Here is a 23970-nt window from a genome sequence, read left to right as displayed (position 1 = left end):
ATTGTCCAACTATAAAAGGACATAAAGATTCATGTTAATAATGAACCACACACACTTCATCTTTGTAGATATCATTTGAGAGAGAAGAGAAAATGAGTCTTGAAGGAAAGTTGGTTTCAGAGATAAATATTAAGTGTGATGGAGATGTGTTTCATGAGATTTTTAGGCATAGACAAAATGTGGATATTCATGAAGGTGAATGGGGTACTGTTTGGCTCTGTCATTTTCTGGAATTTTACCCATGGTAAGTTGCCACCACTTTTTATACCACTTCAACTTCTTGTTATATTGATCAGAAGTGAATTTCGATTTTAAAGATTATAAAATTCTATAATGATCTTGAGTTAACATAAAATAATACTTTAACTTACTTGAGTAGTCTATAATAATATATTTACAAATATTATTTTTAATTTTTGATACTGAAGGCAATTAATTTTTGAGGTTGAATTAGATTGAAGATCCATTTAACAAATAAAAATAAGGATAATTTGAATCTACATGTACCTTAAGGGCTAGATCTGCCCTTATATTGTCAGCCTCCATTTTATGGTACTCTCTGTGGTCTAAAATAAGTATTGTTTAAGGTTTTTAACACATTTATTAAAAAAATAAAATGATTGGTGATCATAAATAAAGATACATGCATAAATGCAGAATTTAAATATATAAATTCAAACGATAAGCCTCTTAGCCTTAAATGTATTATATTTTATAAGTTATGATTTCAGATCTATTATATTTATTACAAATTTAGTAAATATTTATGCGTAGACTTAAGATCTACATTAAAAGTACTCGATTCAGATGAATTTGATATCACAATGCTGCATCCCCATATGATCATTTGAATAAATTAACCTTATTGTTCCTCAAATTACTCTTTATCTCTCCTCGGACTTTTAGATCATTTATTGGTGAAAGGGTTGAGCTGACAAAAATAATTACTTCCGCTATTTTAATATATTTGTGTGGTTTTGATTTGATTCAGAGTTTAAAAAGTAAAGGAATTTTTTGAATCTTATGATGTTAAACTAAAGATACATAGAATATTATTCAAATGTCTTTAATCTTGTGATTTTAAATATGTCATGTGTAAAATTGAAATTAAAGAGATAAAAAAAAACATCAATTAAAAAAAAAAAAAAAAAGGAACACAAATAAATTAAAATGGAGGTAATAATGTTATCTTGATTTAGAGACACTTAATTTGAACCATATTGATTTAGGTAAAACAATCCTTAATTCAATTAAGTGGAGTATTTTTTTGCACATTAAAGATTTGTGTAAATATAATATGCATTTTTGAATTCAAAATTTAAAGAGACAATAAGTATAATTTGTTATATACACTTTATTTAAAAGTTGCTAACTAAAGCTTGTGTATATTATAGATGGGAAGGAAAAGGTTGCAAAGGAAATAATTGAAGAAATAGATTAAGAAAAGAAGCTTGTTAAATTAAAGGTGATTGGAGGAGATATATTAGACTATTACAAATCATTTTACATCACTGTTCATGTTGAAACAAAGGGTGAAGATAATTTAGTTACTTGGATTTTGGAATATGAGAAGTTGAATCAAGATATTCCAGATCCTCACACACTAATGAAATTTTGTCTTGATGTTACAAAAGATATTGAGACTCATCACCTAACAGGAAAGTTAGTTTCTGAGATAAATATCAAGTCTAATGGGGATGTGTTTCATGAAATATTTAGGTATAGACCACATCATATTTCTAGTATGTCACCTGGTTATATACAAAATGTCGATATTCATGAAGGTGAATGGGGCACTGTTGGTTCTGTTATCGTTTGGAACTTCACCCATGGTAAGCCTACATCCTACTCTTTCTTGTTATTCGATGTTTGATACTTACTGACTCAATTAATCTAGATTTGTAATGCGTATGATCCATTAAAGAGAAAATGTTTCCTACTTTTCATGAAGTTTTGAGTTCGAAATCCATGATATGCATTTTAAGTTTACTATTATCTTTTTTGTTCCAATTTATGTAAAATCGTTTGATTGGATTTAAAATTTAGAGAAAGAATAAGAAAAAGATAGCTTTTAAAAGTTGTGATTTACAATAAGTTTTAGACATTTGTGTGAATATAAAATATCTCAATAATGATAAACTAAAAATTGAAAGTTAATTTGTTTTTAAAAATATACTATTCAATAATTGAGATAGGGAAGTAATTAAACATTTTATATCTAAGTTAATTGTTCCAATACTCAGTACATGTTTTGTCTTGATTAAACAATAGGTCATAATCTAATCTTATGAAAGCTTAGACAAGTCAAAATTTATAATCACATATAAAAATAAATAATTTTTTGGATCTGTTGGTTAGATATAGACCTGATAATTAAATGAAGAGTAAAACTTTGGTTGTTTTGATTAGATAACTAAATAATAAACAAATAAAAAGTGATTTTGAATTGGACATAATGGATTGCGACAGTTGGTTAGATATAGACATGATAATTAAATGGACAAAACTTTGGTTAGTTTGATTAGGCAATTAAAATAATAAACAAATAAAAAGAGATTTTAAGACATTAAATTGTGACACGTTATTTAGCTTAAATTGACATGTTCGATCCATTAACCTAATCAAATTTTCAATGAGCTATGCTTCTATGCGTTTATTAATTCGAATCATTTTAACTCGTTCAGATTCAATTCAATACTCTCATTTGATAAAAGGAATTAGTAGTATTAAATTCTTACTATATATCTTCGTTTGTAGATGGGAAAGAGAAGGTGGCAAAGGATGTAATTGAAGAAATAGATGAAGAAAAGAAGTTGATTAAATTCAAAATGATTGGAGGAGATATATTGGAGGATTATAATTCATTTTACCTCACTGTTCATGTTGAAACAAAAGGTGAAGATAATACAGTTACTTGGATATTGGAATATGAAAAGAAGAATTGTAATGTGCCCGATCCACACACTTTAATGGAATTCTGCCTCAATGTCACAAAAGATATTGAGACTCACCATCTCAATTGATATATATCTATGATTATATATATATTGCTCAGATTTTTTGAAAATATATTGAATATATATATTACTCGGATTCTTTGAAAATATATTAACAGATGCTATACTGTCATATGTGTGACAATATTTTTAAAGAGTACGAACTAGGTGAATGCTTGGAACTAAGATGTTGTCTCAAGTCTTGTAATAACGTACGTTTGTTGTTATTAATGAGTGTGCTTTGAAATGTCTACTGCATGTAACAAGAATAAAAATAAAATAAGGCAAAATGAGTGAATATGTAATTTCTAATATATTTTGTTGTGGATTGAAAAACAGTTTGTATTTTATAATAATGCTATTGCACTTTTTTTTTTTTTTTTACTATACTTGATTTTGATATACTTTTGTTGAACTGATGACTTTATTAGAAATAATTTCTATTTTCACAAGGTTAGGGTAAGAGTAAGATCTATGAATACACCATATCTCTGGACTCGGCTAATTATGAGATTACATTAGATATATTATCTTTTATCTCTTGTATTAAGGTTAGTCCAAAAATACAGAAACAGAAAGTAGATGAAATAGACAGATAATTTTAATCCGAGTCCACAGAAATCACTGTGTTTCCTTAAGAAATTTAATCCCCCTCACTGTACCCGAGGTTGCAGATTAATTCCTCCCAAGATAAAACGGATTAACCTGTTAAAGAAGTAGCGGTACCTCAAAATTCAATAACTTCAGCGAACGCAAGAACATCAACAAGAGCACACACAGACTCAATCGATCGACAATTTTATTTATGTAAGAAAATGTATGCAGAGAGGAAAAAAATTTCAGTGTTTAAAACCAGAAAAAGCATCTCTATTTATAGCCATTTACAACAAGAAATGCGTCTATTCAGACAATTCTATTCAGACCCGTTTTTTCCAGAAGGTTGTGTCTTTTGGAAAAAATAACGACTTTTCGGAACGTTATTACCGTTGCATATGAATTTCAAATAAATTCCATTGCGCCAAATTAATTTTGTTATTTAACTAACATTCTGAATTAATTTATAAGAGAAAAGAAATGAATTAACAAGATTGATTAAATAAATTTTGTCCAAGAATATTATCAATCAAATCATTTGCCGAATCCGAATCTGAAGACGAGGCCGAGCGAGCGACGACGACGGCGCGAGGGGGCACCTTCTTCTTAACCCTTTAAGAACTAAAGGAAGTGTTTCCTAATATAAGGACAACAATTTCCTTTCTTCTACCAATATTGTAAAAATGACTTTTCATTTTCCCTCCAAAATTGGTTCCCCCACTTTCATTGGTTCTTCCTCTTTCCATTTTCTCTTTTTTATTTCTCATTCACACCTTGCTAAACCCAACAATCCCCCACATGAATGGGGAATAGCTATAGTTAAAACATATGCATGATAAACTTGTGTGTCCTGTAAGTAAAAGTTAATCGCATCTGGATAAGTAGGTTTCCCTTTAAACTTTCCGTAGTGAATATATATCGGATATACTCGGTCAATCGGTAGATTTGATATTTTTGAACCGTCGAGCTTTGGTGTATACCTAGACAACATAAGTCACACAATCAACCCTTGAACTGTTTTTGGTTCTCATTGTTTTGTTCGTTTCAGCCATGAACACATCTCGGTTAATAAGTGCTTAGAGAACTAGCCTTACCGGATTCTCCTTGAAGCGGCATACATTTCACACTTACATAGGTGATTTCTAACTGTGTTATCCCGTAGATACACCATTTGATATACCCTGTATCAGACTTAGAAACCATTAAAAAGTCCTTATGCCTTTATCCTGGTTACTGAACATTGTCTCATCATGAGAATGGACCATCAAATATGTTTTGACAATGTTGAACCGTCATCTATGACTTTGTTTGATCTCCTTGAACCTAGATCTTGGGATCTCCAGTCTTCTAGGTAGAGTTACCGCCACGATGACTTGTTCTCGGCCATAGTCCCATTCCCGTCGATGATCTCTCAACTCCCTCTCTGGTTAGGCCTTTTGTAAGTGGATCCGACACATTATCCTTTGACTTTACATAGTCAATTGTGATAATTCCACTAGAGAGTAGTTGTCTAACAGAGTTATGTCTTCGTCTTATGTGACGAGACTTCCCGTTATACATAACGCTTCCATCCCTTCCTATTGCAGCTTGACTATCGCAGTGTATGCATATATGGGCCATTGGTTTGGGCCAAAACGAAATATCTTCTAAGAAATTCCGGAGCCATTCAGCTTCTTCACCTACCTTGTCTAAGGCGATAAATTCTGACTCCATTATAGAGCGAGCTATATATGTTTGTTTGGATGATTTCCAAGATATTGCTCCTCCACCAATAGTGAAAACATATCCACTCGTGGATTTCGTTTCAGTTGACCCAGTAATCCAATTTGCATCACTATATCCTTCAAGAACTATTGGATATTTGTTGTAATGCAAAGCATAGTTTTGAGTGTCTTCTAAGTACCCCAAAACTTTCTTCATTGCCAACCAATGATTTTGATTGGGATTACTTGTGTATCGACTCAGTTTACTTATAGCGCAGGCTATGTCTGGTCGTGTACAATTCATGACATACATCAAACTTCCCAATACTCTGGCGTAATCCAATTGAGACTAACTTTCACTTTTATTCTTAGCAAGATTAAGGTTCACATCAATTGGGGTCTTTGCCTTTTTGAAATTCAAATACTTGAACTTTTCAAGTACCTTTTGAATATAATGAGATTGAGACAATGCTAGACCGTTAGGAGTTCTGTGAATCTTTATTCCCAATATCAAATCGGCTACTCCTAGATCTTTCATATCAAACTTACTAGCAAGCATACACTTAGTAGCTTTTATATTGGCAATGTCCTTGCTCATTATCAACATGTTATCCACATATAGGCATACAATGACTTCCTGATCCGTAGTGTCTTTAATGTAAACACATTTATCACACTCATTGATCTTAAATCCATTTGACAACATGGTTTGATTAAACTTTGCATGTCATTGTTTCGGTGCTTGTTTTAGTCCATAAAGTGACTTAACAAGTTTGCATACTTTCTTTTCTTTGCCGGGAACTACAAAGCCCTCAGGCTGTTCCATGTAGATTTCTTCCTCCAGCTCTCCATTTAAGAATGTGGTTTTCACATCCATTTGATGGATTTCAAGACCGTATACTGTATCTAGGGCAATTAACATCTGAATTGATGTAATCCTAGTCACTGGCGAGTATGTGTCAAAATAATCAAGACCTTCTTTCTGTCTAAAGCCTTTGACAACAAGTCTTGCTTTATATTTGTCAATAGTTCCATCATCTTTCATCTTCTTTTTGAAGATCCATTTTGAACCCAAGGGTTTGTTCCCTGGAGGAATATCAACCAACTCCTAGGTATGATTGCTTAAGATTAATTCAATCTCACTATTGACAGCCTCATTCCAAGAGGTTGAGTCGCTAGACAACATCGCTTCCTTGAATGTTTGAGGCTCACTTTCAAGAAGGAATATTACAAAATCATATCCAAATGAAGTAGATGTCTTTTGACATTTACTGTGCCTTGAACTCTCTTCATTGGTTTCATTCTCTTTTGGTTCTTCTCGAGGTTGTTTAGACCCCCCACTAGATGACTCAAGTCTAGTTTTATACGGATAGATATGTTTAAAAAAAATCAGCATTATCTGATTCCATTACCGTATTATCATGAATATCCAGATGTTCGGACTTATGAACCAAAAATCGACATGTCTTACTATTTGTGGCATATCGAATGAATACACAATCCACAGTCTTAGGCCCTATTTTCACCCTCTTAGGTATAAGAACCTGGACCTTGGCAAGACACCCCCACACTTTGAAATATTTCAAGTTGGGTTTTCTACCTTTCAATTTCTTATATGGAATAACATGTGTCTTCGTATGAAGCACTCTATTGAGTATTCGATTTGCTGTAAGGATAGCCTCCCCTTACAAGTTTTGTGGTAAACCTGAACTTATAAGTAAGACATTCATCATTTCCTTTAAAGTTCAGTTTTTTCTTTCTGTAATTCCATTAGATTGTGGAGAGTAAGGAGCAGTAGTTTGATGGATTATTCCATTTTCCAAACATATTTCTGCAAATGGAGATTCATATTCTCCACTTCTATCACTTCTGATCATTTTGATCTTTCTATCCAACTGATTTTCAACTTCAGTTTTATATTGCCTAAATGCATCTATTGCTTCATCCTTACCATTTAGCAAATAGACATAACAATATCTAGTGCAATCATCAATAAAAATTATGAAATACTTTTTCCCACCACGTGTTGGTGTTGACTTCATGTCACAAATGTCAGTGTGAATCAGTTCTAAGGGATATGAATTCCTTGCAACAGATTTATAAGGATGCTTAACATACTTAGAGTCAACGCAAACTTGACATTTTGATATATTGCACTCAAATTTAGGCAAAACATTTAAGTTAATCAGTTTTTTCAAGGTTTTGTTATTAACGTGTCCCAAACGTTCATGCCATAAACATTTAGACTCAAGCAAGTAAGAAGAAGCAAAATCTTTATTCATATCAACTGCAATTACATTGAGTTTAAGAAGGCCCTCAGTGAAGCAACCTTTTCCTACATACATCTCATTCTTACTTACTACAACTTTATCAGAAACAAATACACATTTGAATCCATTCTTAGTCAGAACTGGTATAGAAACTAGGTTTTTTCGCAATTTCGAAACATACGAGACCCTGTTCAAAGTCACCACCTTGCCTGATGTCATCTTTAGGAGGATCTTGCCAGTTCCTTCCACCTTTGCAACAACGAAATTTGCCATAAACAACTTCTCGTCTGTAGGTGCTGGAGTATATGATGAAAATAATTCTTTATTGGCACAAACATGGCATGAAGCACCAAAATCTATCCACCATTCTCTTGGATTTCCAACCAAGTTCCATTCTGAAAGCATTGCACAAAAATTGTCCATCTCTCATTTGGATTCAGTCAAATTTGCTTGATCCTTCTTCTTGTCCTTCTTGGGACCTCTACATTCAGTAGCCTTATGACCACGTTTGCCACAGTTGAAGCAACTTCCATTGAATTTCTTCTTAGGAGGATTGCTCTTTGGACCAGATGTTTTCTTTCTTTTCTTTGATTTTGTGGAATCTTCTTCAACAATATTTACTCCAGATATTACTGAATTACCACGTGACTTCTTTTCTGCGGCCTTGTTGTCCACTTCGATTCTCAGCCTTACCATGAGATCTTCAACAGTCATCTCCTTGCGTTTATGTTTCAAGTAGTTTTTGAAGTCCTTCCACAATAGAGGTAACTTCTCAATAATTGCAACCACTTGAAATTCATCATTCACAACCAATCCTACATTAAAGATTATGTGAGTATTAAGAATAAACTTAATATTTCCAACATAGGTATTAAATAAATTTATACCTTCAGCAAGGAATCATGGATTATGACCTACAATTCTTGAACTTGGGTGATGATGGTCTTACTGTCTATCATCTTATAGTCCAGAAACTTTGCCACAATAAACTTCTTCATTCTGGCATCCTCTGTTTTCTACTTCTTTTCTAAAGCATCCCAGAGTTCTTTTGAGGTTTACACATTACTATACACATTGTACAGATCATCCTACAGGCCAATAATTTTTACACAAAAAATTAGAATGTGTCCATGCTTCTGTTACCAAGAATCGTTCTTCAGGCGGAGTTTCATCCGACATAACATGAACGTTCTCATTAATGAACCTCTGCAGACTCAACGTAGTCAGATAGAAGAACATCTTTTGCTACCATCTCTTGAAGTCGACTTCAGAAAACTTTGCAGGTTTCTCAGCCGGTGCTAGGGCAGCATTTGAACGATTGTGTGCAACCGATGTTGTTGCAGCACTTACTGTTCCAGCATTTACTTCACTTGAATTAGTCATTTTTCTGTCACAAATGGCAGACAATTTAGTATGTGAAATACTACCAGTAAAGAATAAATTCTTACACAGACTGTTTCTGATTTAACGATAAAGTTTTTATGTTCTTTTAATCGTTAACCGAATGAATTTTAAAAATTCAAACAGAGTAGAAAACCATAAAGGTTTTAATCTCCAGAAACCTCAAATACAAAAACTATTAAATTTCTTAAGATTGTTATCTCTTGTATTCAGGTTAGTCCAAAAATACAGAAACAGAAAGTAGATGAAATAGACAAAATGATTTTAATCCAAGTCCACAGAAATCACTGTGTTTCCTTAAGAAATTTAATCCTCTCATTGTACCCGAGGTTGCAGATTAATTCCTCCCAAGATAAAACGGATTAACCTGTTAAAGAAGTAGCGGTACCTCAAACTTCAATAACTTCCGCGAACGCAAGAACAGCAACAAGAGCACACACAAACTCAGTTAATCGATAATTTTGTTTATGTAAGAAAATGTATGCAGAGAGGAAAAAAATTTCAGTGTTTAAAATCGAAAAAAATATCTCTATTTATAGCCATTTACAGCAAGGAATGCGTCTGTTCAGACAATTCTGTTCAGACCCATTTTTTTCAGAAGGTTGTGTCTTTTGGGAAAAATAACGACTTTTCGGAACGTTATTACCGTTGCATTTGAATTTCAAATAAATTCCATTGCGCCAAATTAATTTATAAGAGAAAAGAAATGAATTAACAAGATTGATTAAATCCAAATCCAAATCTGAAGCCGAGGCCGAACGAGCGACGACGACAGCGCGAGGGGGCACCTTCTTCTTAACCCTTTAAGAACTAAAGGAAGTGTTTCCTAATATAAGGACAACAATTTCCTTTCTTCAACCAATATGGTAAAAATGACTTTTCATTTGCACTTTGCAATGACTTTTCATTTTCCCTTCAAAATTGGTTCCCCCACTCTTATTGGTTCTTCCTCTTTCCATTTTTTTCTTTTTTATTTCTCATTCACACCTTGCTAAACCTAACATTATTCATATTAGAACTTCAATTAATCTGAATTCACATCGCATACGACCCATCAATAAAGAGAAAATGCTTTTTATTAAGACTTTCCTTATTCACTTATTCACTTATTCAGATCTTAATAATTACAGTCTCTAATTAAAAATGGAAGAACCTTATCTACTAGTCACATCCCTCGATAACGATAAATGATGTTCTTCTAAAAAATGAAAGATTGGTTTTTGGAATTGTGTTTTTTACTTTTCTTTCTAGAACTTAAATATTTCTCAACCATATTTTATATACAATGTCAGTTATATGGACTTGAAGAGAAAATTCCAGTGGACTATGGCACTATTCTTTTATAACATTATATTTTATATATGTTATATACTTACATAGTAGGGACCATTTTATATTAATGGACCTTAAATGAGGGAGAAAAGAACAATTAAAATACAGAGATTTTAAAAAAATTATAATTCATGTATCGGTTCTAAAATATCCATTATCATAAAATATTTCATGTAATATTTGTTTAAAGATCTTTGTGTTCAAGTAAAACTCTTTATATTGTAATGTCTATTTTGTAGCCTTGGCCTTCCGTAAATAGAGTCAGAATAAAACGTCTATAATAGAAGCGTATTATATTTATTCTTGATTTGATACACTTCGATTGAACGTCTGACTGAGTATTATTATTTTCTCTTCAACCATAATACTATTAGTTGATTAGATCATCGAACACAATGATTTTAATTTATTACAACAAAAATAGTAAAAATAGTTTGTCCCTTAAATTACATAATAAAGACTAGTGTTTGGACATTTATCAATTAGAATGACCTCATACAAGGCTCATCCCATAACACTTATACATATTATAAATATAAAATTTAGATTACTAATAAAATTATAGCTTATGCAATATAGAATGCATCCTCAGATAACATTTTAGGAATCACCTCAATTTGCAATTTTACTTCACCACACTCCACATTTTGCAACATAAGTGTCATGTCTTGGATCAATTTGCCATTTTCCCATATGATGCAACTTTCCTTAGCTAAGCAATTGTCTCTATTTGGCTGAACTTTGTCAACTTTGACACTATTTGGAAGGTCTTGATGATAGCTCATTTCCAATGCTTTAAGATATGGTTTGATGTCTATCTTTGCTTCACCTATTTTGTCATCTTTACTAAATGTATCTTTGTCATACACAGTCTGAAAATATCCTCATCATCAAATTAAAAATTAATTAGATATATCGAGAAATATTAGTAGCTCAATTGGTTGACTAATTGAATTTTTACCTTCACTACAACAAAAGAGACACTCACATAACACATAAACATGATTCATAACTTGGCATCAGCTGGCAACTACGACCTTTAACTTTGGATGTGCACAAGTAGACACTTAAACTTTTATAAAATTGAACAAATGGACACATTCGTCCTACATGACACCCTACATGGAAATTTTGTGTCCTACGTGGCGTCCTACTTGTTCAATTTTATACAATAGTTTAAGTGTCTACTTGTGCACACTCAATGTTTGAGGGCATAATTGTCCGCTGAAGCCAGGTTAATGGTCTTGTTTATGTATTATGCCAAAGGACATTTAGTGATAATAGATGTTCTGTCTATTAACGTAAAAATATTTAGCTACAATTGAGCTTAATTAGTTTCATTGAAGAATAATAATAAGAGAGAATACTCACCAAAACAATTTGAACATTTGGATTTTTCAGTGCAAGGGTCAATTCATCATCCCAGACAGGGTTGCAGTTGTTCTTCTTACAACTAGTCTTCACTTTCTACAAGACAATTGCAGAACATCAGTACAAATAACAGATATTATTTAAACTTTGACATAATGAAACACAAAAAAGACGTATTCAAGATTTTAAGTTTATAAATTCTAAATTTAGAACGAGATAATTTTTCATATATATATTATTTATATACTTCATTCCAATTTTTGTGAATATACTAGACATAGGTGTCCGTGCTAGTACAGGCCCAAAATCTATTTTTTCTTTTTGTCTCAGTTTATGTGATATAGATGGAGTATAGATGGTCAATTAATTTTTAATATGATTTTTACATATTCTAAGTTGTTAATTTTTGTGATTTATAGTACTTTTTAAATAATATATGTTATTCCCCTTGTCCTAATATATATATATGACATATAAAATTTCAAGAGTAAATCAAATATTGCTAATTATTGAAATTTACAATACTTTTTACATAGTTTCCAAATTAAATAATACATGTTACTTCTTTTGTCTCATTTTATGTTGACACCGATAGATTAATTTCAAAAATTAGTCGAACTTTTTATATTTTTTAAAAAATATTTAAGTTGTCAATTATCATAATTTATAATATTTTTTACGTAATTTTTAAATATAAAAAAATTAAAAAAGATAACCAAATTAAAACGAAAAAATCACCAATAAAATTACACAAATACCCTCAAAGTGCTCAAGCAAGCATATTAACCAATTGCCTATAACTTGAGCACTTAAAACTTCCTCTTATAATATAGTAAAATTTGACAAGACAATGGAATATTACAAAAAATGAATTAACTTATGGTAATAAATATTTGTATACTTATAAATTATTTCTTCAAGGTAAGATGAGTGTTTTTGATTACTAAATATAAAAAAAATATTACATTTGAACGGACTAAAAAGAAAGAGTAACACAATTAATTAGACAAAGAGAGTATATAAGTAAACTTTTTAGAAACTTTTTTAACCATAAAAACACATAGTCTGAGACCAAATTGTTGGTTTTGTAATAAATCTTAAGATATAAAAACGAGATTTTCTAAAATGTTAAAAGTCACGGGTGATCAAGAGTCGTAATTAATGAATGTAATATTTTTCATATAAAAATATAGGAGCTCGATCAACTATATTATCGAAAAACCTATCCTAAATATACCTCTAAAAGACGATATATTTGACCATTCAATATGATCAAACTCATGAAATATGCAAAAAATATTATCAAAGAAGATATTATAACATGTACCTGATCACCCATGGTAACAACAACATAAGGATCACTATGAAATGCATCCTTGAGTGGTAAATTGATGCCTTTGTGCACCCTAATTTTAACAAGTCCCAACATCTTTAAAAAAAAAACAATTAAATTTTTTTCAACTTAATTGGTTTATGTGCCACAACAATATATCATGACCTTGTATTGATTTATTCTTTTTATCACTTCAGAATAATTTTAGCACTTAATTAATTAGAATTTCAAAAAGAAAAAGGAAAACGGGAACTTATACCATCGGTCCATTATTCACCTTAAAAGAATCTCTCACTTTCTACTTAAAAAATTTATCAGTAATTTCTAATTAATTCATCACTAAAGTCTAAATAGTTTTAGCTAATTAACTTTTTTTTAATAATCTATTACTAATTTATAACTAAATGAAATTAATACACAATTTTTGTTATTTAATTATCAAATTTTATTCATAACTAACTCCTTATTTTGTAGTAGTGTCTTCAAAGAGAATCTAATAACTTTCTAGAGTTATTCTTGAATGTCCTTGGCCTGGTTAGCTTTATTCCAATGTTATTCGAAAAAAATATTGAGTCGGATCCATTCATAAGATAAGCGCGTTTTTTTTGGAAAAGTGTCAAAATGTAATTAGTCAATAAAAAGATTATAGACACATGTCAAGACCATTGAAAAATATCGTTAAATTGCCAAGATAATAACATTGGTCACACTACCTGTTCACATCTTTTATTTAAAGGATTTTTTTTTTGGAATATGTCATCGAATTATTATGAATAAATTATTTATATCGATCATTCGTTAAAAAATAGGTTTATCTATGCCATTACCTATATAAAAAGAGTTCTTTTGTGTTATTATTTTTAACAGAAAATATATTTAATTTTGGAAAATTACTTATGCCACATGGTTAATTCCTTATTAGAGGCCTACGTCAGTTAATTAAAAAAATTCAATACTTGATTAAATCAAAATTAAATATGAACTGATTTAAATAAAACCAAATTCACGTTAGGATAGTATCCAACACAATTCAAACATTATTCATTACTTATATTTAATATAATTATCAATAAATGATACATTTACTGACCTTGTTCCAAAATAATATACTATCAAATATCACACTGATCACCAGTAGTATTAGGTTATTATTAATTAACTTCTATTCAGTAAAATCACTATAGACACAAAATACCTAAAATTAAACATTCAATATTTACTGTATAAAAAAAATACATGTAACGCCCAAGAAACACAAATAACTGATGATATATAGAACAATCACATAAATATATATCTTCCAAAAGGGAAGCTGGAAATAGTTCTAGCACAATAAATAAAAAACATATATATTTGGTCACATTACATAATGAAGTGTTTAAAATTTAACAATGTTGCTTCAACGAAGCAAAGATGATTTTATACGCCTCGCGCTCAAGGCTTTTTAGGTACTTGAGGGATTTCTAGCTTTGGCAAAGTTGGTAATTCAGGCTTAGGAATAACAGGTATCTCGAGTTTTGGCAATGCTGGAAGTTCGGGCTTTGGCAATGTTGGTAACTCTGGCTTTGGGATTTTTGGCAGTTCGGGCTTTGGTAGAGTTGGTAGCTCAGGTTTTGGAATTTTAGGGAATTCAAGCTTAGGTAAAGTTGGGATTTCAGGTAAATGTGGCAGTTCGGGCTTAGGAAGCTCAGGTAGAGTTATTTCAAGAAGATGACGAGCGTCTGATTGAATTACATAATCACTTGTTAAAAACAAAGTGATAAATAATAAGAAGAAAAAAGATGGGTTGTAGTAATAAGCCATATTTGTTGAAAGGTGATATCAAGACTAGTAAGTTATGCTTTGATTGATTTTGCTTTATGTTTCACTTCAAATAAGTTTATATAGATGTGTGGTTGTAGAAATTAAAAATTGGAGAATTAGGCTTTGGTAGGAAAAATTGTGTGTTAGTTCATCTTCTCAACAATAACCTCCTAATTTAATCTACAAATAAATTTACTTATATAACATATTTTATGTAAATATTCCTACTCAACACAAAATAAAAAGTCTTCAAGTAGGTAATCTAAAGAGAGAACTTAGTTTTGTTTAAAATTAGACAAAGGTTCTATTGAATAAAATGACACACCATAACTAGATTATGTACAATAATAGTAAAGATAACTGTTGACAATACTCATGTTATGTTCCTAGTTATTGTCGTATACTACCTTGAGGTTGCAGAAGAAATTCATAAACTTCAAATTTTGACATTACGTAAAGGCTGACGTACATAGTACATATATATTCTATATTCTTCAAACATAATATTATTTATTTTACATGCTAGCTAGCACTAGCCAATATTTTCAAATACTCATCACACAATTAAGAACAAACACACAAACATATGTATATATAGGACCATTGAACATCACCAATTTTCTATTTCTTGAGAAGGTGACCTTCAACATCTTTGGTCATACCAATGAAATAATCCAAGAGAGCAAGGGGTTCTGGAGTATCTTCAGTTTTTTTCTCGTACACAAGTGTAATTGTAGTCCAATGTTCACAAGATGTGATAACAGTGAAGGAATTATACAACTCTAAAAGATTTCCGTCAATCACTTTCCAAGTAATTGATTTCTTCTGAGGATTGATGGCTTCAATCACAATCTTAGCGAACATTTCTTTTCCATCTATACATTAAAGATCAGAAAATACCATAGATGTTACTCCGAATTCATTAAAATCCTAATATGAAATACACCTAAATATAGAAATTGATGCAAGAAAATAATATTGCGAGAAAGATAAATTTTATGTGTGTTGCGTACCTTCATAATATTTCAAGCTAACAACCGAACCAATTTTTCCGATTTCACCTTCATGAATCTCAAAATGCTTGACCCTACTAGGGCTTATGTTGGGTAGATGATGAGTATTAGTGTGAAAAATATCATAAATCGAGTGTCCTCCACACTTCACCTCCAATGAAACAATCATTTTGCCTTTCATACCCATATTGTCTTTTTTCTAGTAATAGCAATAAGTTGAGAAAATGTATAAAACTTATAGCTTTTATATATAGATGTTAATTAAAGAAGCTAACCAATAAAAAATATTATCCACCACATATCTATATGACTATATCACATAGTGGCGGTGTTAATTCAATTATGTATAAGTAGGTTTTAGTTTGGTTATAAATTTATCATGATATTTTACATACTCATGATATTGAAATATGATGACAATACAAATATAAGTAATCAGGTATATTTATATTTATATGATCGCATCGGTCATGATATTCATAGCTTTGCTTTTTTTTGGATCAAATTCTAATTTCGTTTTGCTTCTCCCAATCGTCGAGCCTGATCGACTCGACTCTTTTCCCTGTCCCCGCCCTCCTCTCAATTCATTTGTTCTTCTTATGTACTGTCACTTGAATAAAAACATTTGATCAGCCCGACTTTCTCAAATATCCCCCACCGACCCTTTTCCTTTACGAGTTTAGATTAATTACTCCTGTAAAAATCATCTTTGCCAAACAAGTGAATAATGTTACAAACAAAAAAATATGCATCATCAAATATATATTTTCTTTGTCTTATTTTTGTTGCACACATAGGCATACAAAGATTTGTTATGGTGTTATATGCACTATACTTGTGCTAACCTAATTAAAGATTTGTTAGACAATTTTACAAAGTAAATGAGACTTTTTCAAAATCACGATGATAATTATTTCGTTATTATAACATTAAAATTTCAATAATATGTACATGTTCAAACATAATTAAATTTAATAATTAAACACAAAAATTAATATAAAATAAACCTAAAGAATGTTATACTTTGGTTAATTTTAAAATTTATCGATAACACACCTCAAATTCGAAGAAAACATAATTAAATTTAATAATTAAACACAAAAATTAATATAAAATAAACCTAAAGAATGTTATACTTAGGTTAATTTTAAAATTTATCGATAACACACCTCAAATTTGAAGAAATTATAAGAGTTAAATTATTTTAAAATGTGAATATAAATAAATAAATTGATTGACATATTTCAGCAACACTTGATAATTGAATAACGATACACATTCAATTAAGCATTATTAAAGTTTGGAGCGATGTATTCAAAATCGTGAGAGACGAAGTCACAATTTTGAATACATCGCTCCAGACTTGATAATTTATGTAATATTATTTGACTTTTCAATTTGATAGTACAATTTTTTCGGTTTGATTTAAACACCTTCATGCTTAGCCTCAAATTTATAGGGTTACTCCTAATTTGTAATATATGGCACTATAGAACATAGAATAGCATGGGAAATTATAACCTCTACTCTTATTTATTTTTCTTCTGAGTTGTATCTATGAAACATCAAAATATTCAATGTAGGGGTCCATGTTGAATTGATCATTACTAGCCTTTTCTTTTTTTGGCTATTAATTTCTTCAATTTGTTGAGTTGTATCATCTTCATGTTATTAATGATGGTAAGTTGCACATAGTGAGATAACACATCTAATGTTGATGATGTTTATTACTTTCTTCGATTTATTTTATATGGTGTTTTTACTTTTTCATTTCTTATTTCTTAGGAGTGATGTTTTTCTTAAAGGGTGTGTCCAAATTAAAAATATCATATAATATGGACGGAAGGAATGAGTTAAGTCATGAAGTTTGAAACTCCTTACGAAGGTGAAACATGATTAAGGTGGCTAAGTTGTCGATAAACTAAATTAAGGTAAACCATAATAGGAGTGATGTTTAATTATTTGACTTTCTTGGCTAAATTAAAGTAAATATTTTAATGCTCATATTGATGGGAAGATCAACAATGACGCATATAATGAGGGAGGCTAACTCAATAGCAGATATATTAGCGGAATATGGAAGGAAAATTATGGATTCAAATATGTCTATGAACAAGTTGTTTATTTTTGAAGCATCTTCTTCCTTTACATCAAAAGCTCTTGAAAGAGATGCGAATAGAACTATATCGTTTAGGTCAGTTCCTTTTTGTATGGATGAACCTACTATTTAATAAATAAAATCCTTCCAGTTCCAAAGCAAAAAAAAAAAAAAAAACTTTCTTCTCCAATTTATATCTACTTGCTTAATTTCCTTTGCCTAATATCTAGATTGGACCATGCCTATTGCGTTAGCAGGAGATATATTGTGGAAGACATAATATCGTAGCCATATAATAGTGTCCTTTTGAAACATTTGTGTTTAACAAAATTGTAAATAATATAAAAAATCGAATTGTTAAGTCAGACATTTGTGTTTAACAAAATTGTAAGTAATATAAAAGTTTGAATCTATAGGTAGTTTCATGAAACTAACACTCTTAAGACAAGGGTTGGATACTGCTAGGGATGACAAAGGGGCGGTGTGGGTTGAGCTTAACCCGCTAAATTTTTAAGCCTCGCCCCGCTTCGCATAGCAATTTTTTTTATTTTCAACCCGCCCTTCATAGACCCACCTCGCATTAATCTGCCCCTTATAATTTCTTTAATATTTTCTTTTTCTAGTTAAGTTTGATACTAAAAATATATTTCATAAAAATAAATTCATTTTTTCATTAAGTTGTATTAATTTAATAGGATAGTGACTTAAAAATTTATTTTTTAGAGGTCAATTAGAAAACATGTAAGAAATTGTATTATTTTTTATTGAATCATTTCATTTACTATCTTGAATATTTTAGCAGCTTTAAAGAAATTATCTTAATAAATAATGTTTTATCACTCTTATAACATGTAAAAAGTTAAAAAAAAATTAAACCAACGTAAAATTACATATACCCGCAACCAGCACCGCATCCCACCCATCCCGACCCATTGTCATCCCTAGATAGTCTACAAGTTTGAATATAAGTACTTTGAATGAGAAAATACTAGAAATAGTCTATTATCTTTGGATTTGGATTTAAAATAATCCTATTTTTTTTCATAGATCACTAATACTCCACATTACACCAAAAAAATCTTTAATGCGAGTATCACATTACACCAAAATGATCGAGAAATTTCTAACATAAGAAAAATTTCAGGCAGTTGATGGGTGGAACCGGTGGAGTTATAAGGGACCATCTAGGCACTTGGATTGTAGGATTTTCTTGCAAAGTAAAAGTTGCTAATGCCCATCATGCGGAACTACTAGCTTTGCTCCATGGTTTGAAACTAGCACCGAAAATAAACATTAATCATTTGCTCGTGGAGACCGACTCTCATGTATTACTTAACACCTTAGAAAGTGCTAAACCAATACACTCACACATTTATTTGGATTGCAGGTCAATGCTCCTACTGATGGGAGGATCAACAATGAAGCATATAATGAGGGAGGCTAACTCAGTAGCAGACATATTAGCGGAATATGGAAGGAAGACTATGGATCCAAATATGCCTATGAACAAGTTGTTTGTTTTTTGAAGCGTCTTTTTCCTTTACACTAAAAGCACTTGAAAGAGATGCGAATGGAACTATATCATTTAGATCAATTCCTTTTTGTATGGATGAACCTACTATTTAATAAATATAATCCTTCCAATTCCAAAGCAAAAAAAAAAAACATTACACAAAAAAAAAATCTTTAATGACAATTAATTAACGGTAATAGCTTAATTGCCGCTAAATATATTCTTTAGAGACAATTAACACTCTTTGTAAATGTGCCTAAAGTCTAACAAAAAATTCAAGATTTAGTATATAAAAAATATATACATGTAACACCAGAAGAAATACCAATAACTGATGATATATAGAACAACTATATAAAGGGAAGCTGCAAATGATTCTAGCACAATAAAGAAAAAACATACATATGATCACATAACATAATTAAGTCTTAACATTTTAAGTTTTGGCAATGGTGGAAGTTCAGACTTTGGTAATGTTGGGATTTTGGGAAATTCGAGCTTTGGTAGAGTTGGTAGCTCGGGTTTTGGGATTTCAGGAAATAATTTGGGCTTAGGCAAAGCTGGGATTTTAGGTAAATGTGGCAATGCAGTCCTTGATAGAGTTGGTAGCTCGGGTTTTGAGATTTCAGGAAATAATTTGGGCTTAGGCAAAGTTGGGATTTTAGGTAAATATGGCAATGCAGGCCTTGATAGAGTTGGTAGCTCGGGTTTTGGGATTTCAGGAAATAGTTTGGGCTTAGGCAAAGCTGAGATTTCAGGTAAATGTAGCAATGCATGCCTTGATAGAGTTGGTAGCTCGGGTTTTGGAATTTCACGGAATTCAGGCATATATAGGCAAAGTTGGGATTTCAGGTAAATGTGGCAATTTAGGCTTAGGAAACTCAGGCAAAATTACTTCAAGAAGATGGCGCGCGTCTGCTAGATTTATGTAGTTGTTTGTTAAAACAAAGTGACAAATAATAACAAGTAAAAAAGATGGGTTGTTGTGATTATAAGCCATTGTTGAAAGGTGATAAATGCTTCAAGACTAGTAATTTATGTTTTGGTTGATTATGCTAATATGCTTTATGTTTCACTTCAAACAAGTTTATATATATGTGTGGTCGTGGAAAATAAAAATTAGAGTATTAGGCTTTAATAGGAAAATTAATTGTGTGTTAGTTCATCTTCTCAACAATAACCTCCTAATTTAATCTGACAATAAATTTCCTTGTGTAACATATTCAAGCACATAAGAAAAGTCTCCCTCCATGTACCTAGTTATTGTCCTTGTCACACCCCAAAACCGGATGTGATGGCACGTGTCCAAACCCCACCGGACACGTCAGCCTAACACCCAAAAACCCGACGATACGGAATTAATAAAACAAGAATAAGATAGAAAGATAAGCGGAAGTCTTTAAATAAACTCAACATAACCCCAGAATTGGTTGTCACATGTACAAACCTCTAATACGGAATCTGAATAAAATATACAAGTCTCATAGTAAAGTTCTAGAATAGAACAAAACAATAAATATAGATAACTTGAGGGCACGTCTGGAATGAACCGCTACCTCTCAAGTAAGTCTGGAAGCTCTAATATGAAGATGAGTAATAAGTCGGATCTGATAGAGCTGTCAACCTACACAACTGTGTAGAAGCAAGGGTGAGTACCAAAAGCAACAGGTACTCGCAAGTAACACTAAACTAAGCTAAACTAGCAGCTACAAACAACTCCTTTCAATCCCAACCGAACCACCGAAACTTCATTCTAACAGCGAACCAACAACCTATACTACACAATTCATAATCAACAGATATATCCAACAGTGTCTCAACATCAACCTCATATCCTCATGTAAGAGCAAATAGATCATATATCACATGAAGAGGGGCAAATAGGTAAAATCCACACACCACAGACAAAGATGAAGTCAAATGCGATGCAAATGCAATAATAATGTCATGTAGTCATGATGCATGTCTGTCCTACGATACACATCTGTTGACGTAATCAGTCTGCGCTGAATACTCAAATCAGAACCCATGGGGGCCACACATAGACCATGTATCACCGCCGGAACCAGATCCCATCGGCATCCAAATCGCTAGCCGGAGCTAGTCCATCTCATATATCTCTAGCCGGAGCTAGTCTCAACTGTGTCTCATAGCCATCCATCCTCATATCAGTGTCTCAGAACTCATGCAACAGATAGTTCACACATGGGATGAATAATGAATATGCACATGTCATCAATCACAATCATATCACGATCACATCATAATATTACACATTATCTGTCTCAATCACAACCATATCACGACCACATCATAGTATTACACATCGTCTGTCTCAATCACAACCATATCACGACCACATCATAGTATTACACATCATCTGTCTCAATCACAACCATATCACGACCACATCATAGTATTACACATCATCTGTCTCAACATCAATGTATGTATTAATCATAGCTTACTCATGCTCTTCTATCCCCTCAATATCGGTTATCACATGACTTATTCAACAAATTCAAGTCACATATAACACACTTAGCTCGTTTTATTCCCCATCTTTCATTTACAACAATTTCAATCAACAAATAAAACCCATCCTCAATCCCCATTACTCCCCAACACAATTAGGAAAGTAGTCATGTGTAGTCCAAGAGTTTAACAAAGTTTAGAAGTCACTTGCCTCAAAACACTTCAACTAGTAACTCAAATTTGAGTTTTACCCTTCCGAGCACGCTCCAAATCACCACAATCTATTCATAAATGGAATCCCACAATCAATACGAATCTAACAACACCAATATCGTGAAATTTGGAGAAAAAGGGTAAAATGGTCAAAAAATCTCGTTCCGGAAAATATTCTCGAAATCTGGAAATTTTTAGTGAAAAAATGTTCCCCAAGAAATTTAGAATCCAATAGTGAAAACCGTTTCGAAAAAGGAGTTGAAATGAGTTCACAAACTCAAATTTTCTATTAAATTCGGATTAGGCAAAAACCCCCAAATTTTACAGTTGAGATCTCAAATTTTGATGTTAAAATCCATAAATAATCGATGGAAATCAAAGATCTAAGTTGGAAATAACTTACCCAATGAATTCCTTGCGAAAACCCACTTGAAATCACCTATTTTCGAGCTCTCAAAGTCTAAAAATGGAGAAATGGGTATTTTTCAAGTTGGGGGAAAATGGCTACTGGTTTTTGACTTAAAAAGGACTGCTATTGCAGCTGAAACACAACAATAACACCAAAGTTCAAGTCCCCGTTGGACCCTCGGGATTCGTTCGGAATCTCGTGCACACAAACTAAATATGTACCCCCACTAAATTCGACGTTCCGGACTCAATGGAACCGTCGGAATTTGAATTCGAGGACTCCTTGACCCGAAATTCAATAAGATGCCAAGAAACTAGTTTAACGCCAAAAAAATTCGAAACTCAAACGGAGCGTCTAAAAATTCAACCAAGACTCATTCTAGACTTAGAATCGCCTCCCGAAACCAACGGTACTCTCGGAATTTCAATCTGAGCCTCGGAACCTCATATGTTGACCAAAGTCAACTCTTTATCAAAATTTCACAACTTTAGCAACTTAGGACCTCAATTCTTCGTTTCAACTCCAAATTCAACTCCGTAACTTCACACAGACCCGTTTCGACATTCTAAAACTGCCGGAATCGACGGAAATCCGATCCGAGTCCCGAAACTCCAAATGACTCGAAAAAGCACCTTTTAACCAACTTTAACTCATAAAAAACTCAACTTCTGAAAAACTCAACTTTTTACCAACTTTTCCTCAAACCGACTTTACAACCATAAAACATGGGACTCGGGGCAACTACCGAAAGGGCAAAATAGTCATTTCCACGAAAAATCACCAAAATGACCTTTCGGGTCATTACAGTCCTATACTACTGTTATGAACCAAGTTCATTCCAATATGAATACCAAGGTCACACAAATAGTTATTGGACTAACAAGAGTTATTGGGCTGAGAACGAGCAATAAGGCCAGGTTAATTTGGAATCCGGATTGAATAGTGGGCATGAGAACAGTTCCATAAAAAATGATAGTGATATGTGATTTCGAAATTATGCAAATTCTTAAGAAAAAGAGTCTGATTCTTCTTATCTCTGTTTTTAGTTAGAGCTTCTCATCCCCTTCTATCAATCTTTGGATTTGTCTTCCCCTTGATTAACATTCTCTGTTTCGTTTTAAGGATCATTAGTTGTTACTTGCTTGATATTTCCATTTCTAAATTGTATTTTGTGTTCTCAATGATTATAATACATATCATTATTGTGCCGTAACTTCAGTTGTTACACCTACTTTGGGGTCTCAGAAGGAACTCGTAAACTTTAAATTTTGAATTTACCTTTCACTTGAATCAAGAAAACAGGACACAAAATATCGTTTGTGTAGAGTACTTATCTAATGATGCGTATTAGAGCCTAAGCTAATAATTAATGGAATATCAGAGTTCTTAGAGTAAAAATAAAACTGTATAAAATGCTACTTGAATCACAAATATATATTCTTCAAA

At 31.8% G+C, this 23970-nt stretch overlaps 4 protein-coding genes and 1 pseudogene across 6 annotated transcripts in view; 2 read left to right on the top strand and 3 right to left on the bottom strand.

Moving 5' to 3' along the window:
* The window catches only part of LOC125813444 (protein C2-DOMAIN ABA-RELATED 7-like), a 79596-nt gene extending 66435 nt beyond the window's left edge, over window positions 1-13161 (bottom strand). Inside the window, exons 1-3 of one of the 3 annotated variants that reach the window (XM_049492950.1) lie at window positions 12995-13141; window positions 11668-11763; window positions 10908-11168 (exon numbers count right to left, since the gene is read on the bottom strand). In XM_049492950.1, the coding sequence (XP_049348907.1) occupies window positions 10908-11168; window positions 11668-11763; window positions 12995-13096 (459 nt within the window). In that variant the 5' untranslated portion in view covers window positions 13097-13141. Of the gene's footprint in view, window positions 1-10830; window positions 11169-11667; window positions 11764-12994 lie in introns of those variants that run through there. The other 2 variants (XM_049492949.1, XM_049492948.1) reach the window with 2 other exon arrangements.
* LOC125813446 (kirola-like) overlaps window positions 1-23970 on the top strand; it is a 436501-nt gene that overhangs the window by 389095 nt on the left and 23436 nt on the right. The window lies entirely within an intron of this gene.
* On the top strand, window positions 93-3091 carry LOC125813442 (kirola-like; annotated as a pseudogene).
* LOC125813478 (protein PELPK1-like) lies at window positions 14139-14966 on the bottom strand. The gene has a single exon (XM_049492982.1). It carries the CDS (start codon window positions 14801-14803, stop codon window positions 14435-14437), a length of 369 nt encoding a protein of 122 aa, XP_049348939.1. The 5' UTR covers window positions 14804-14966; the 3' UTR covers window positions 14139-14434.
* LOC125813465 (kirola-like) lies at window positions 15425-16003 on the bottom strand. Its single transcript, XM_049492972.1, has 2 exons — window positions 15817-16003; window positions 15425-15678 (listed from the first exon to the last, which is right to left on the bottom strand). Exons 1-2 carry the CDS (start codon window positions 16001-16003, stop codon window positions 15425-15427), a joined length of 441 nt encoding a protein of 146 aa, XP_049348929.1.

The sequence above is a fragment of the Solanum verrucosum genome, unplaced genomic scaffold, assembly GCF_900185275.1.
Source record: "Solanum verrucosum unplaced genomic scaffold, falcon-dt-bn FXZP01000203.1, whole genome shotgun sequence".
NCBI classification, from domain to species: Eukaryota; Viridiplantae; Streptophyta; class Magnoliopsida; order Solanales; family Solanaceae; genus Solanum; species Solanum verrucosum.
Note: the sequence above shows the minus strand (reverse complement) of the source record. Positions and strands in the feature narration are given on the sequence as shown.

Bases quoted from the DNA above. Each gene is read 5' to 3' on its own strand.
- LOC125813478 (XM_049492982.1), bottom strand. From the start codon at position 14,803: ATGGCTTATTACTACAACCCATCTTTTTTCTTCTTATTATTTATCACT.
- LOC125813465 (XM_049492972.1), bottom strand. From the start codon at position 16,003: ATGGGTATGAAAGGCAAAATGATTGTTTCATTGGAGGTGAAGTGTGGA. The intron at 15,679-15,816 runs GTACGCAACACA...TTTAATGTATAG, and splicing joins TAGCTTGAAATATTATGAAG to ATGGAAAAGAAATGTTCGCT.